Raw genomic sequence first — 15482 nt, forward strand, 5'->3', positions numbered from 1 at the left:
TCAGCATGATTAAGCAAATGCCATGGAGAATGTGTTTACACTCCATTGGAGGAAAAGAGATAGGTTGTATTTTTAAGCATAAACACATGCAGAAATGGGCACATGCACAGCCATGAATGTGCACATGGCTATACTACACATGGAAAGACACGTATAATAACCTTAACGTGTGCACGTGCAAACACACACGCGCACGCACACACACATGCACAAACACACACAGACAAACACGCACACACACACACACACACACACACACACACACACACACACACACACACACGCACGCACACACACACACACACACACACACACACACACACACACACACACACACACACACACACACACACACACACACACACACACACACCAACACAGTCTCACTCCCTACTCGTCAAATGTGTGACGCATGGCCAAGGATCCCTGGCGTCAATTTCCGACGAAAAATGGGTAGGCCTACCTTTTTCGTCGTTTTTCAACGCCAGATAGACATTCATGTTAATCCCTCACCGTCGGATATAGACGAAAGGAAATCAATGTCTATCAACGGTGATGCCGTCACGTTATGCAACTATTGTCGATTGATTTGTTTGACAGATTCACCATTAAACGTGTTTCTGATGACATTTCTAGTGAGAAATGTACTTTTTCCTTGAATAATCTTCAGTCAGTGCATGTGTATGATCTTTATTAATCTTTATTATTTATTATTTATTTATTTATTTATTTATTATTATTTGTATATTGGTGGTGGTTAGTGAGGTCCCCCCTTCACTTTAGGCGTCTTTGAGTGTTATTAATTATTATTATTCTTCATGTTTAACCTCTGTTTTCCTTTTATTCCTAGTCTGTTTTACATAGTTTTGAATGATGACTATATGCTCTGTAAGGTGACCTTGGGTGTCTTGAAAGGCGCCTCTAAATTAAATGTATTATTATTATTATTTATTATCTGAATGGGAAATGCAATATTTTAGGATCGATTCACCGTTAAACGTGTTTCTAATAACATTTCTAGCGAGAAATATACTTTTTACTTGCATAATCTTCAGTCAGTGATTGTGTCTGATCTTTAGTTTTATAGTTATTAGGAAGATTTAATCGTCTCGCTCGCATGTTTCAACGACGTCAGGTTGCTAGAGACGCTGCTTTCGCTAAACTAGCAGCTCACGTGTTTCCTGCGTTTGTGTTATTAAACCGTTACTTTATGTAACTTTTAATGATATTGTAATAACCACAGGCGAGGTATTGAGCGAAGTAAGCTTGATAGCAGGTTTATTGGATTCCACAATCGGACAGGCAGGCACAGCTCCACCGGAAAACTACAACAACCAAAACTCCCGCCCGGAAGGAAACCCCCGGAACCCCCTCTTTCGTGAACACTGGATTAAGGTCGCATTTCAACATAAAATAGCGTGTTAGCACACATACACACACACACACACGCACGCACGCACGCACGCACGCACACACACACACACACACACACACACACACACACACACACACACACACACACACACACACACACACACACACACACACACACACACACACACACACACACACACACACACACACACACACACACACACACACACACAATGCATTTCGCTGCTAAAACAACAACTTGGGCTGCTTCTAGGACATTTTGGGTGGATTTTGAACGGTATGTGGGCAGGACGTTTTTTGCAGGCAGGACCTGGCAACCCTGCGCTGTTGCCCGAGGTGCAGAAATGCTCCGGAACAGATCGATCAGTGTGTTCTCTCTGATTAGCTCTTAATTTAGATCACCTGTCACGCACCCCTATATTAAAGGTGAACACAATGGGTTTGGTTTACTTTTCGCATTGGCCTGTGTCAATCGAGGTTGAGTTTAGTGAGGGTTGAACGTTTTCGATCTAGATTGCAGATCACTATTGTCACTTTATACAAACTGAAAGTATGCGTTGTTGCGTGTTTGTTTTTGTGGCCATTTGACTGAACAGCCCAGACAAATATTGCTACCAACATGGCACTTCGAAACAGACCACCGCAGTGAGTAAAAGTTATTTTCCTTTATTAAATGTTGACGTTTTTGGGCTGTCTCCTCAGACACAAGCCATCAGTATCCCTGCTCTTTGCACCTTGACATGCATGTCGCTGCTGTTTGTTAACCTAGCTTTGCTGATTTGTATCTTGTGATGTGTGTGTGTTTTTCTTAACAGGTGTTAGATGACTGACAAGATCTATGGGGGGGCCCCCTTTGGGCCCCCCCATACCAACTTAGTCTTCAAAGGAATCTAGTGCCATGGGACTCCAGTGTCTTCAAAACATCCTCGGAATACATGTGTATGAATGGTCCACCGAAGGGTTGATCTGGAAGCCACCACGGTCCACGCAGTAATCTGCTGCGTGGGCCGTAGTGGCTTCCAGAGCCATCTTTCGGTCTTGGTCAGGATTTGTTACAGTTGCCCTTCAATGTAGCAGGCTACGGGTTTCTGAAGAAGCCTGCTTTACGTAGCATTGGAGTACAAATATTGTGCAAAATGCTCATGTAATTGCACTAGCACTAGTAACCTGTAGATTAGCTTAGTTTAACGTCATTCCGTGCTGTCTGTCAAATGTGTGGCTTACTTTAAGTCCACAAGGCCCTCTGGTAAACCACGTTGGAACACCCCTGGACAAGGTGATTAGTCACTGGGTGTGTGCTAAAGTTTTGTTCCATTTTTTTACTAGTTGGTTAAGGTTTGGTAGAATTGTTTGGATGCTAGCGACGTGATGGCGTATGTACAAGAGCCTACCGTGGCCAGGCCACAGTTGCGACGGTCACGGCCAGATGGCCTAGTGTGAGTGCAACCTTGATTGCATTTGTATACTGTTTACCATTGGATGTTTATGCAATTTGGCTTAATTCATCCGCAGTAAAGCTGCATTTGACTATTCCAGGGTCGTTTTGTACAGGCTTTCAATTTACCATGTTGACTAGTTGTGGGAAGTTTTTTACAATCCAACGGTTGTGACCACTTATGCAACTGGGCTGTGAACCTTGCAATTCTAGTTGCATATTTGTACACGCAAGCTTGTCCATTTCTATCGCCATCACTAACACTAGCTTCAGCATTTCCTTGTAGGCCATTAGCTGACTTGTGTATTGGAGCGATGATTTGGGTATTTTAAGATGCTTGAAAACCTAAAATAAAGCAAAATGCGTGTCTGGTGTGCAAGAGCCAATTTGTTGGCTTGCAGTAGTCGAGGAGTTGCCGTAGGTCGTAAGCCATCTGGAGGTTGTGGCAATGGAGGCTTGTGGTAGATCTGCCATCCAAGAAAGGTTCATTCTTCTGAAGCATGATTAATAGTTTAGTAAATTGAATCTATTCATATAGAACTATAAAATCCAAGACTGCAGCCAGTAACTTGGATCGCAATATGTGGAAAGTAAACTATAAAAAAAGTAAACTGTAAACCGTGGAAAAAAACTACAAAATGACTCTATTAATGCAGGCTATATGGAAAATGCGCAGACTTTGGCTCAGCCTGGCTCCGCCTCTTCCGCTACGTAGCTAAGATGGCTGCCGTTGAGTACGGGGAGTGTCCTTCGATCCACACTTCAGGATTAGCCCGCTTTGAGTACGGCATCCGGGTCCTTGAAGTATACTTCTTTTCGCCGGATCTTACTCAAATTTTGGCTAGTAAGTACGGACAGTACGGGTATTGTGTCTGTGTCTGTGTCTGTGTCTGTGTCTGTGTCTGTGTCTGTGTCTGTGTCTGTGTCTGTGTCTGTGTCTGTGTCTGTGTCTGTGTCTGTGTCTGTGTCTGTGTCTGTGTCTGTGTCTGTGTCTGTGTCTGTGTCTGTGTGGAAGGGGCGGGCCTTCTGAGAGGGGGTTCCGGGGGTTTCTTTCCGGGCGGGAGTTTTGCAAGTTGTACTTTTCCGGTGGAGCTGTGCCTGCCTGTCCGATTGTGGAATCCAATAAACCTGCTATCAAGCTTACTTCGCTCAATACCTCGCCTGTGGTTATTACAATAACTTTAAAAGTTACATAAAGTAACGGTTTAATAACACAAACGCAGGAAACACGTGAGCTGCTAGTTTAGCGAAAGCAGCGTCCCTTGCAACCTGACGTCGTTCAAACATGCGAGCGAGACGATTAAATCTTCCTAATAACTATAAAACTAAAGATCATACACATGCACTGACTGAAGATTATTCAAGGAAAAAGTACATTTCTCACTAGAAATGTCATCAGAAACACGTTTAATGGTGAATCTGTCAAACAAATCAATCGACAATAGTTGCATAACGTGACGGCATCACCGTTGATAGACATTGATTTTCTTTTCGTCTATATCCGACGGTGAGGGATTAACATCAATGTCTATCTGCCGTTGAAAAACGACGAAAAAGGTACCCATTTTTCGTCCGAAATTGACGCCAGGGATCCTTGGCCATGCGTCACACATTTGACGAGTAGGGAGTGAGACTGTGACACACACACACACACACACACACACGTGGAGATGTCTTTGAGACTTGGGGGTCTGAGCAATGCTAACACAAGAGACCTCACTACCATTCACTTTGTTGTCCTGCCTACAATGCTTGAGAATGCCCCTTCAAGTTCTACCGCAGAGGGATACTGTAATTGATTTTTTTTTATAAAAAAACACAATTAAAAAAATATTGATCTCTTGCATATTGTATCCCCTAAAGCAGTTTTCTTCTTTGATGCAGTAAGATTTGCAGTAAAAAATTTCATAAACTTTTTGAGTTATGTATTTATTGCTGTTAATGGATGTCGCCTTGGATGAAAACGTCAGCAAAATAAATGTTATGCAAAGAATTGTAACACTTCACCTCATCTCATTGAACACACTCCATTTGAAAACAAATGTTTAATAGGACTGATGTCACTGCTATGTTAGCTTTTATTGATTTGTAATGTTTCCATATATGCCTAAACCATCAAATGTTACCTATAGCTGCTTTAAACATGTCAATCGTAAGCAAATAAGATTGATAGTCATATTTATATGTTCTTTATCAACATTAGAGGAGGCCGTTAGTGTGTCTTAAATGTTAAATACATGAGCGTATAATTTATTTTTTACAAGGAAAAATATAATTTGGATTTTGGGTTAGTAGGACATCCTCAATTGTCTCATTGTTGAAAACATGTCTGACCAATAGTGCTAGTTCCCCTCTGGTTCATGGCTGGCAGAATGTGCTAGCATGCATGGATGCAATATCTTTAATATGTTTGGTCATATGTCTTCTTCACCCATGCGTGCCCTTTGCAGCTTCTAGTGGAGGAATGGCAGCTTGCAATCTGTTATCAGTGAGCTACAAGCCTACATCCATGACAAGTAGGATACGCGTTGGTCATATAAATAAATGCAGTGAAAGAAATGGCAGCTGTTCCTAAATACAAATTCGGACAAAGAGGGACTTCAAGAGGAATAAATCATGTGTACAGGCGAGGACTGTTGGAGGCAATGTGGACACTTGTCACACACAGTTGAAAGGATTATTGTTCTATTGATTTATCGAGCATTTCCTACAGACTTTTATAAGCAGACAAAAACACAAAAGCACAAACATGATCAATGATCATTTATGCTCAAAGCGCTCTGTGGAGTTAATCCTCAAAGCTTGTGGTCATATGTAAACTCAAGTCCTCAAAATACTAAATATGTCTTTGTTCATGATTGCCTCAATTTACATATTAGGCTAAAGCAAACAACAGCGTCCTTGCAAAAGGACAGCAGCAAATTGCTATTAGGGCCAGCTCGAGTAATTCCATTGTAACAATTGCCCTAAATGGAACTCTATTGATCCATTGCTCTTCGTGGGATAACAAAGATTTGAGCCATGACTGCGTGGCATGAGTCAAAACAAGGTTCCTAGCAGGTAGGTCTCCACCGGTTCCCTTTCTAACAGTGCAACCTTGAGACTTGTTTAGAGGACAAGGGGGATAGAGAATTACACTGCAGTAAATATTATTTTTGCTACAGGCCTAAAACAATTTTGAAAGCAAGAGTGCCTTGAAGTGGATTTTTCTTTTCTTTTCACAGAAGGTTTGATGGCAGGGCTGATGAAGGAAACTATTGACTGCCGCTGTTCTTTCTAACCAGAGGTGGGAGCCAGCCTGGCGTTGGGCTGGGCCAGGTTATTTTGAGTGTTGGATCTTAATGTGAACTCCTCCTTGTTCACAGCGACCCGTTCACTGTCTGTCTTTCTCTTGAGTACACAAAGAAAGGGAAGTTCAGAGGAAAGCAGAGGACAGCAGATGAGCGCACTTGCTACATGTTGGACTAGGCATACAGGGAGAGAAAGACTCACATGTAAAGACAGTGTTAAGGAAATGGAGAAGAGAGTTAGGGAGAGAGGGAGAGAGAGAGAGAGAGAGAGAGAGAGAGAAGGACAGAGAGAGAGAGAAGGACAGAGAGAGAGAGAGAGAAAAGCTTGACCATTACTCTTAAGGGGCTTAAGGCTTGGAACTAACTTGGCTGTTTTACAATTAAGGATCATCCTTGGTGGACAGACATAAGCGATTGGAAATCTCTTAACCCTGTTTAAGGGAGCAAAGCTCTAGCCTGCCTCTGAGGCTTCCTCCGCACCCTGGCTGTGTCTGCATATCACCTTCTCCTAACCTTCAGTCTCTTCAAGTATTCTGCCAGATGTCAAAAGTTCTTAGTTAGTCAAAAGAATATTTTATTTTAAAGAGAGTAACAGATATTGAGGATAATGTGTGTTGATGAGGGTATTGTGGGGATTTGTAGAACAGCTGACTTCATTGTGGGTTACATTGTACGATGAACAAAGAGGCATAGAGCACAAACCTATTAGCGGAGTGCTAAAATATGCACTGTTTACACACACAAAAATATATACTCACACATAACAGGCACATATGTTCAGCAGAAAAATACTTTCATTCTAGCAAAGAAGAAAACAGACACATGGGAGAGCGCAAGCAAGATGGGTAGATATATGGAAGGAGGTTGAGAAAGAGATAGAGAGAGGGAGAGAGAAAGAGATAGTGAGGGAGCGAGAGAGGGAGAGAGGGAGGGAGAGGAAGAGAGACAGATAAAAAGAGAGAGAGAGAGAGAGAGAGAGAGAGCATGTGCATGTGGGGATATGCACATGTGTGTCTTGTGTTAGGAGGAAGGCTCTGTTTCAGAAGCTGCCAGTACGTGCAGGCTATGAGAGTTGAGGTCAAGTTGTCGAGCGACGCTATGTGAGAGGAATAAGAAGCCCCCTTTGTCACTCTGCATCCCTAGCGTAAGATGCTCCATCAAACACGCACGCACACGCACACAAAAACACACATGCACACAAACACATCCGCGCACACACATACTCTAATATGCATGCATCTGAACATGCACACACTTGACTCAAAAGGGTAAGGCCCTCAGATTTATGGACAGACAGATTGAAATTGATTCTGTCCTCTTTCCTGCTCATACCCCTCAAAAATAGGCAGTGAACGGGGTTTTCAGAGGACATTTGTTTCCTATTATGCATATGTTCAGAATGAATAAATCCCTCTCCTCCCGTCTCTGATTAATATTACAGCTCAACATACAGCCGGCTCCTTATCTCTCTGTGGAGTGAATTCTGAAATCCATTAGACTCATTTCCTCTAGTTACGCTCTTTCTGACCCCAGATCAGAGGCAAGAGTCCAAGTGCCAAACACGCTCTCATGGGCTCTTGAGCGGCTGTTGTGGGGCAGAAAATAAAGACCCTTCCTTTGGTCTCTTGGCCTTTTCCCATCTGTTCCTCACCATTTAAACAGCACCCATTTGGTTGGTTCACTCGTTCCCAAACGGTTCATTATGTGAAACGGCCATTGAGCCGGACACCAGAGTTGGCAGGGCTAAGGATGGCACAATCCTAGCGTCAATAGCCCCTCTATGAACCTCCTAGGAGAAGGCTCTCTCTGTATCCTCAGCCCCGTGCTGATCGGTCCTCCTCTTTTATCTTTCCCTGTCTACATCACCCTCTCTTTTCCATGCATTTTTTTCTAACTTCCAGTTCCTTTATTGCTGCATTTGTTTTTCGAGATGAATGCCCAAGAAAAAAACACGGAAAGGTGTATGGTATTGTGACATTGTCACAATATACCGTAGAATTTAAAGTGATCAAAAAAAATCTGTCTGTACATTTTTGTGCTATTAATCTCCGTTCCAGAAGTCCTCCTACGGCATAGCAGTACTCCTGGGGGGAAGACGCCGGCACAACGCCTTGTTTCCTGTATTGTAACAAAGATATTCTACCGAAGAGAAACTCATTCGCACAAGTTAATGAAGCTTTCAGAAGGGGATATTTCAGTACACTGCGGTAGTTTTAAGTTTGATTGGTCAAAACAACTAAGGATCAAAATGAAAATCAAACACCCCATTCACTCATAGATGGGCTGCCATCAGGCTTTAGATATTAATCTGAAGTCTGATTTGAGAGACTATTGTGTCAAAAAATAACACGACAACGGCTACACCCTTCACATTTCTCAGACAAATCCTTTGCATTTGTGTGATAATGTAATAACACATGTACTATAATAGCGAGGGACAGGTTTTAGCATCATTCTTTTGCCTTTCTGACATCCCATTTACTCAGCCTCAGCCAATCGAATCCTTTGTTCAAGCAGTTCCCACTGTATTAATAATTCACTACCCTAGCCTTCTCCCGCATTAAAGAGACAAACTGTTACTGCTTGAGATATTACGGGACAAAATGTTCCAACAATAACAAGCTAAAACTCTTCTAAATTGAGATATGTTCAAAAATGCTATCCGGCGATATAATGTTCTTTTCGATTGTTTATTTTTGTGTCTCTGGTTGATTTCAGTACCTTTTCAAGTTTCAAGCTGATTTGAGTGAAAATTAAAAAGCGTTGTATATATCGTTGTATATATTTGATTTTTAAGAGTTGTGTGTGTGTGTGTGTGTGTGTGTGTGTGTGTGTGTGTGTGTGTGTGTGTGTGTGTGTGTGTGTGTGTGTGTGTGTGTGTGTGTGTGTGTGTGTGTGTGTGTGTGTGTGTTTGTGTGTCTGAGTGTCTGAGTGTTTGCGCGTGTGTGAGAGACTGTCAGCTGCTGGCTCTTTGTTCCATGTTGTTTGCTTTGTGATGAACTGGTGCTTTGGCCCGTGGGAGTATACGTTGTCTCTCAACACACTCCTTACGGCCTGTTTCTTCATGTTTCCGCTCCATAACTTTGAGCTATACCACAAAAAGAACTGTCAGACAGAAGTCTGCACACATCTTGAAATCAATTATGCAAGCTATGTGGGTGGCTGATGAAGTCGCGTTCACCATTTGTTCCGAAAAAAACCCTGCTTTGTAATTTCAGCATAACTTTTTAATGAATAAATGGCTCCTCTTAACAGGCGTATAGCAGGTTGGAGCTTGCAATGAAGGAAATACCTAGTTATATTCAAGTAATTGAGTCATTTATGTATAAGCTAATTAATGCACATGAGTGCCAGACTATTTAATTTGAATGAAGAACAACCGTCAATAGGTTTCCTTTACAGATAAAGACGTTAAGGGAATCAATGGCAAGGCAGGAGCTGAAGCGCGCGTGCGTGCGGGAATAACAAACGTACAACGCTCGTGCGTAGCTGACCTTTTGTCTCGCGGCGGTCAGGTAGGAAAGGGGGCGGAGACTAAAGGGAAGGGGGCGTCATCTTAATAGCAGGCGGACAGACGGGCGTCCCGAACACAACAAATGGTTCGCGAGTAGCGCGGTTGCTTTCATATGGTGCTGGTAGACGAGCGCCGAGTCTTAAGGTGTGATTTGTTAGCGCTCCAAAAGGCACATTTCCCCCCATTGACAAGAAGCATGGGAGACTCCTGCTGACACAACGGAGAGATACACTCTGAGACCCACTATGGCTGTGGACGGTAAGTGCGCGTTTGTAACCTTTTAAAACAACTCATATTAGGCGGACAGGGACGGAAATGTATTTGAATGGGCTGAAGAATAAAATAATAATATAGGCGAAACAATGTTTTTCCATTTCATTCATTTTTTTCTACGTAGGCTACTCTGGAATAGAATAAGGTTGATTGTTGAGCCTATACCACAATTTGTTTTTTATAAAGTGATGCTGTTTATTTCTACATTTGTACACGTACACCACCTCTAGCTGTGTCAAGTTCGAAAAAATGAAGCCTGACGTGAAAACGTAACATGCGACTTATAACTTAGTCTTTCCTTCAATACATGTTAACATATTAGTAAGTCATACTAATATGTCATATCATAATAATGGCACAACATGCTTGTGTGACAGCTGTATGTGTGTAGCCCGCAACAGTGGCCAGCTCTTTTTCAAAAGCTGAAACATAAGATGACATATCCAATTAAGTTGGACATGTATAGTCGACAGTTTTTTCTTGCTGCAGGCAACAAGGATACCTGGCTGATTGGACTGGAATAACTAGACAGAGAAAACTAAACTGGGAAGTTAGGAAATCGTGGGTCAAAGCAAAACGTCAGCTTTCCAAAGGAGAGCCCACACATTGATGTGTTACATCTTTCACTCCTGCTCCTGTCTGATCTGCTGGCTGTTGCTGTGACAGTGGTGTGTTGAGCGAGGAGAGGACCAATCAGCGTCTCTGTAGCGTCACTGACATAATTCTGCTCGAGTAGTTTGTGCTCATCGTCTCCTTTAAAGCAGGTGTGCTGTTCTTCTTTAGTATCGCAGGCAGGTCGTAGGCTTTTATGGGGCACTGGTTCCGTCCGCTGCATTCCAAGTGGCAAACAGCAGGCTATGTTCAATGCATTCACAGTTTACTGAAGGATAACTCAAACATTAGTTGAATCACCGCCAAGGGGCGTGGACGCCTCGTTGACAGGCACACAGACTATAGTTACATGATGGGGATGCGTTCTCTGATCTCCTCAAGGGCCCCCCGGCTCGAAGACTGCTATCTACTTATGAACCAGCTAGCGTTTCAATGTACTTTCAGTTTGATGTTGTTTGGTTCTCTGACGGTAGCGTGCTTATGGTATTGATATGGGTTCTGCCGAAGTCAGAACCCTGTGTAGCATCTGGAGCTGCCACCTTATTTATGAGGATGCTGCCCAATCCTCATTATATTAAATTCAACAGACAGAGGGAGTAAAATATGGCTCTTATGACATGATGTGCCTCCCACGGCGCTATTATATTAAATATGCACTTCTGTGCACTTCTGCACACATATACGTTACAAAAATATTACCCATACTCTACAACCATAATTTAGGCAAGATTCACCCAACGCATCATCTGGTGACACCCAGAACATCTGGCTGCATTGTAACATCATAGATAAGCAGCAGCTTAACAAATGATGCTGCTGGACCGATGTGCTGTCCACTGAAAGAATGGGTGAGCGAAAGGAGAGACAGACAAATACAGAGACAAAAAGGGGGTTATTCTGTATTTGTCCAGTGTGTGTGTGTGTGTGTGTGTGTGCGTGCGTGCGTGCGCGTGTGTGTGTGTGTGTGTGTGTGTGTGTGTGTGTGTGTGTATGGCAACCTCAATACTCTGGCCTGGACTTGCGGGGTTCTGATGAAATGAAGGAATGTGATGCTTCTGAGAAAACATGCACACACACGAACACACAAACATGCACGCACATGGGTACACATACGCACACACACACACACACACACACACACACACATTGACCCACACGCAGGCACGCACGCACATTCATATTTATACCCAAACTGACAGGGCCGTCACTATAGTGAAAGTCATTTCTCAGCTGGCTCTGAAATAATAAAAACAACCCCTAGGTCTGTCTACAGAGAGCACCTCTCCCAACCCATCCCTTTGTGTCTGCGGGTTGACACTCAATTCATGTTTCCCGTATGAGGAGGAGGAATATATTGATGCCCTCAACAGCTCAATTAAACAAAGTGGCCAGTCGGATATCCACGATTAGAAGAACTGAATGAAGGAATGTCTGAAAGTGAGGGCAAACTCATTTTTGTTTGTACTACTAATTTGTTATTTAAAGACCGAAATACCCTGAACAAAGGTTGTTGTTTTTTAAAATCATTAACTCACAACCACTTTGGCTATTGAGACGTGCATATGTTGCAAAAAATACAAAGCCTGTCAATGTGGAATAGGAAAAGCGATATAGATATGTCAGCTCTCATACTCGGGTCATTGAGTCGTTACGGGCCTTTTGGCTGTTGATTTATTAACGACTCATAAAATATAGCTCACCCAACACGCACGGTCACAATTCTAGGCACAGCAATGTTGTTTGAAATTTTCTTCTTATTGGGTGGTGGCGAACAGAATCTATGTTGTTCAAGAATTTTTCTCCTGGTTACAGTCATGGTTACAATAATGTCGAGTGTGACTATTGGTTGTTCTGCGTTTCTGGGATCAGAATCATCTGTTAGTTTGCTTTGTATTGACCGAGGCAGCAAAACTGTTTCCAACAAACACTTTAAACAGACGAGGAGGAAACTGTGAAGTGTTAACTCTCCAGACCGTGGCTAAAAGCCCAACTCCTTTCACTGTACGCCAAACCCTCACAACCACAGGACTAATCAAATCCCACAGTGGTGGGCTCATTCAGCTATGAAGTAATGCCCCCTCTGTGTGTGTGTGTGTGTGTATGTGTGTGTGTGTGTGTGTGTGTGTGTGTGTGTGTGTGTGTGTGTGTGTGTGTGTGTGTGTGTGTGTGTGTGTAGTTGTGCGTGTGTGTGTGTGTGTGTGTGTGTGTGTGTGTGTGTGTGTTTGCTTTGGTGTGCGAGGGTGTGTGTGTGTTTGCGTGTGTGTGTGTTTGTGTGTGTGTCTGTGTGTGTGTTTGCGTGTGTGTGTGTTTGTGTGTGTATAGGTGGGAATGTTGACTGTTTACACAGACAAACGCGTTGTTGTTTTCACAGCTTTAGCCCACAAAACAACTCGTCCTTTTGGCATTCGGATTTGCCATTTGCTCTTGGAAACGCGACGTGTAGGACTCTCCACCGGCAATGTTTCCCTCTTGTCAAAGCACACAACAATCGGCGGCCAAGCTATCCTCACTAATAAAATGACATCATACATCACATATGGCTCAGGCTTATATGTGTGTCTTAGAAAGTAGAGGGCGAAACCGAGCGAGCAGACAGACGCATGCAGAGACAGACGGCGGGGTCTCCATGACTATGATGTAATGGCTGGTCCATTGGCGGCTGAGCTACTGTGAAAGTGACGTATTACCCTGATGGATGGTTGCTCTAAGTGCTGTCCTTTTTACAGAATCCCACGACACCTCACCTGCAGAGAGCTGGTTGGGGTGAGAGGGGGAGGGTCGGAGGGAGAGAAAGGGAGAGCGATGGAGGGAAAGAGAGAGAATGAGCTACGGAGGGAGTGAGAGAGCAAGGGAGAGAGATAAAGAGAGACAACTTGACAGAGAGAGAGAGAGAGAGAGAGAGAGAGAGAGAGAGAGAGAGAGAGAGAGAGAGAGAGAGAGAGGGGGGGGGGGGGATAGGGAGGGAAGCAGAGACAGAAAGAGTTAAATAGAAAACGAGGGAGGGAGAAACATTCACACAATGCTCAGTGAGCGACATTGACTGGGTGGTTAAAAGGAGGGTTCACTTTCACATAAATCAACACTATTAGCACGTGCGTTTTGTTTGTGTGTGTGTGTGTGTGTGTGTGTGTGTGTGTGTGTGTGTGTGTGTGTGTGTGTGTGTGTGTGTGTGTGTGTGTGTGTGTGTGTAAAGCATGACAATTCTTTGTGTGTGTGTGTATGTATCTGCGGACATGTGTTCATGGGTTTGAGTGCATGTGTGTGTTTGTGTGTGTTGTAAAAGACATGGTCATTTTGTGTCATTGTCAGTGTGAGATACATAGAAAGTCAGTATGTGTGTATGTATGTCCCTTGTATGACCGTCTTACCGGGCTTGTGTAATGTGACGTCAGTTGCAAATGATATTGTTACTTTGGTCGTTGTTTAGTAATTCAACATTAAATCATTTGTCATTACACTTGACACCACAGTACTACAATTCCCTTGAGTCCTGTCAATATGGGGGTGTATTGGCAACAAAAAAATCCCATGATGCATCCTGATGTAGGAGCCCTATTGGAGCTGGCTTGTCTGGGTCAGGAGTGGCTGCTGTCTGCGATGCTTCAGGCGAATTTGGCTGGGCCACTGTCTATGTGTTGGGATAATTGCTCAGGATGACCTATCTATCCCGGCCCCTAACTTTATTTCCACGTCCCATCTCTGTTCATTTCATCTTCAAAGTGATGATGCCCCCGCTCCGCTTCGGTTCACTGCTTCGGCCCCCAACCCCACTTCCATACACACGCACACGCACGCACACATGCACACACGCGCAGGCACGCACACACACACACGCAGAAACACACACACACACACACACACACACACACACACACACACACACACACACACACACACACACACACACACACACACACACACACACACACGCATACATTTCATACCCTACATCTGAGGCTGCCCCTCCCCTTTTCATCGTACTCTGAATTATAGTGTGCACGGAGCTGTATCCAATATCTCTACTTTAATTAGCCTTTTTGCAAGGGGGAGAGGTAACCAAGGCGGAACTGTGTATTTGTCAGGGCTGTGAGTGTTTAAAAGAGATTTAATTTGCTCAAAGGTGTATTCTGATTTGGGTATACTTTCATACAGTGGTTGTATCAAACACGTACATGCACAGTTTATTACCTGCAGACTTAATGTCATACTAAATCAATTTGCGTGCTTGTATTTTTCTCCGTCTCTCTCACCACCTTTCCTTGCAATGCTTCCGCCTCGAACACACGCAGTGAATCTAATAGACCAAAGCAGGCTCATAGGCTGATAGGACATTTGTGTATTGTTATGCCACCTCGTAATTATGTCAGAGAGAAAACTTATGAGACAATTAAGCGGTTTTATGCAGCGGGGCCATCATGCAGATTTGCGTTTGTTATTCCCCATTATCATCCTTCTTGAGAATGTGCACCGAACGTAACTTCCACTCATTTCTTAGCTTCCTCAAACTTAATTTTCTCCCAAGTCTTCAGTCTTCAAGGAGAACGGTTGACCTTCGCTTCCATTACTTCCTAACAACAAACAGCCTGATTAGGCGCTGGCCTTGTTGGGGAGGAGGTTAGCTGGCGGTCCAATCATTATTTCTTTTCTCTTTTTTTTGTTAATTGGCCTGCCTACCCTGACCCGACTCTTCCAGAGGTCATGGTGCTCTTCTTTTTTTTTTGGCTCCAGATTGCCCATTAAAGCAAATAGCTAACGGTAACGCTAACGGTTCCAGCAACGTGATAACAAGATGGACGCTTTGGCACACTCAGAGGCACCAGTCACGTTCAGCTGCCCAAAAAGCAATTACAGCCGGGCCTGTTACCGAAGACTTCGATGGTTCGGAACTGCTTGCGAGTTGCATATGTGCGTACGTGTTCATGTGTGTGCTTGTGTGTGTATGTGTGTTTGCATCTGTTCTTGT

At 43.5% G+C, this 15482-nt stretch overlaps 1 protein-coding gene across 1 annotated transcript in view; it reads left to right on the forward strand.

The window, feature by feature from the left end:
- Positions 1–9654: 9654 nt before the first annotated feature.
- Positions 9655–15482, forward strand: part of samd10b (sterile alpha motif domain containing 10b) — a 48607-nt gene continuing 42779 nt past the window's right edge. The window contains exon 1 of the mRNA XM_060049550.1: positions 9655–9892. Coding sequence (XP_059905533.1) covers positions 9880–9892 — 13 coding nt within the window. The 5' untranslated portion in view covers positions 9655–9879. The remainder of the gene's footprint in view (positions 9893–15482) is intronic.

The sequence above is a fragment of the Gadus macrocephalus genome, chromosome 1 (genome assembly GCF_031168955.1).
Source record: "Gadus macrocephalus chromosome 1, ASM3116895v1".
Lineage (NCBI taxonomy): Eukaryota > Metazoa > Chordata > Actinopteri > Gadiformes > Gadidae > Gadus > Gadus macrocephalus.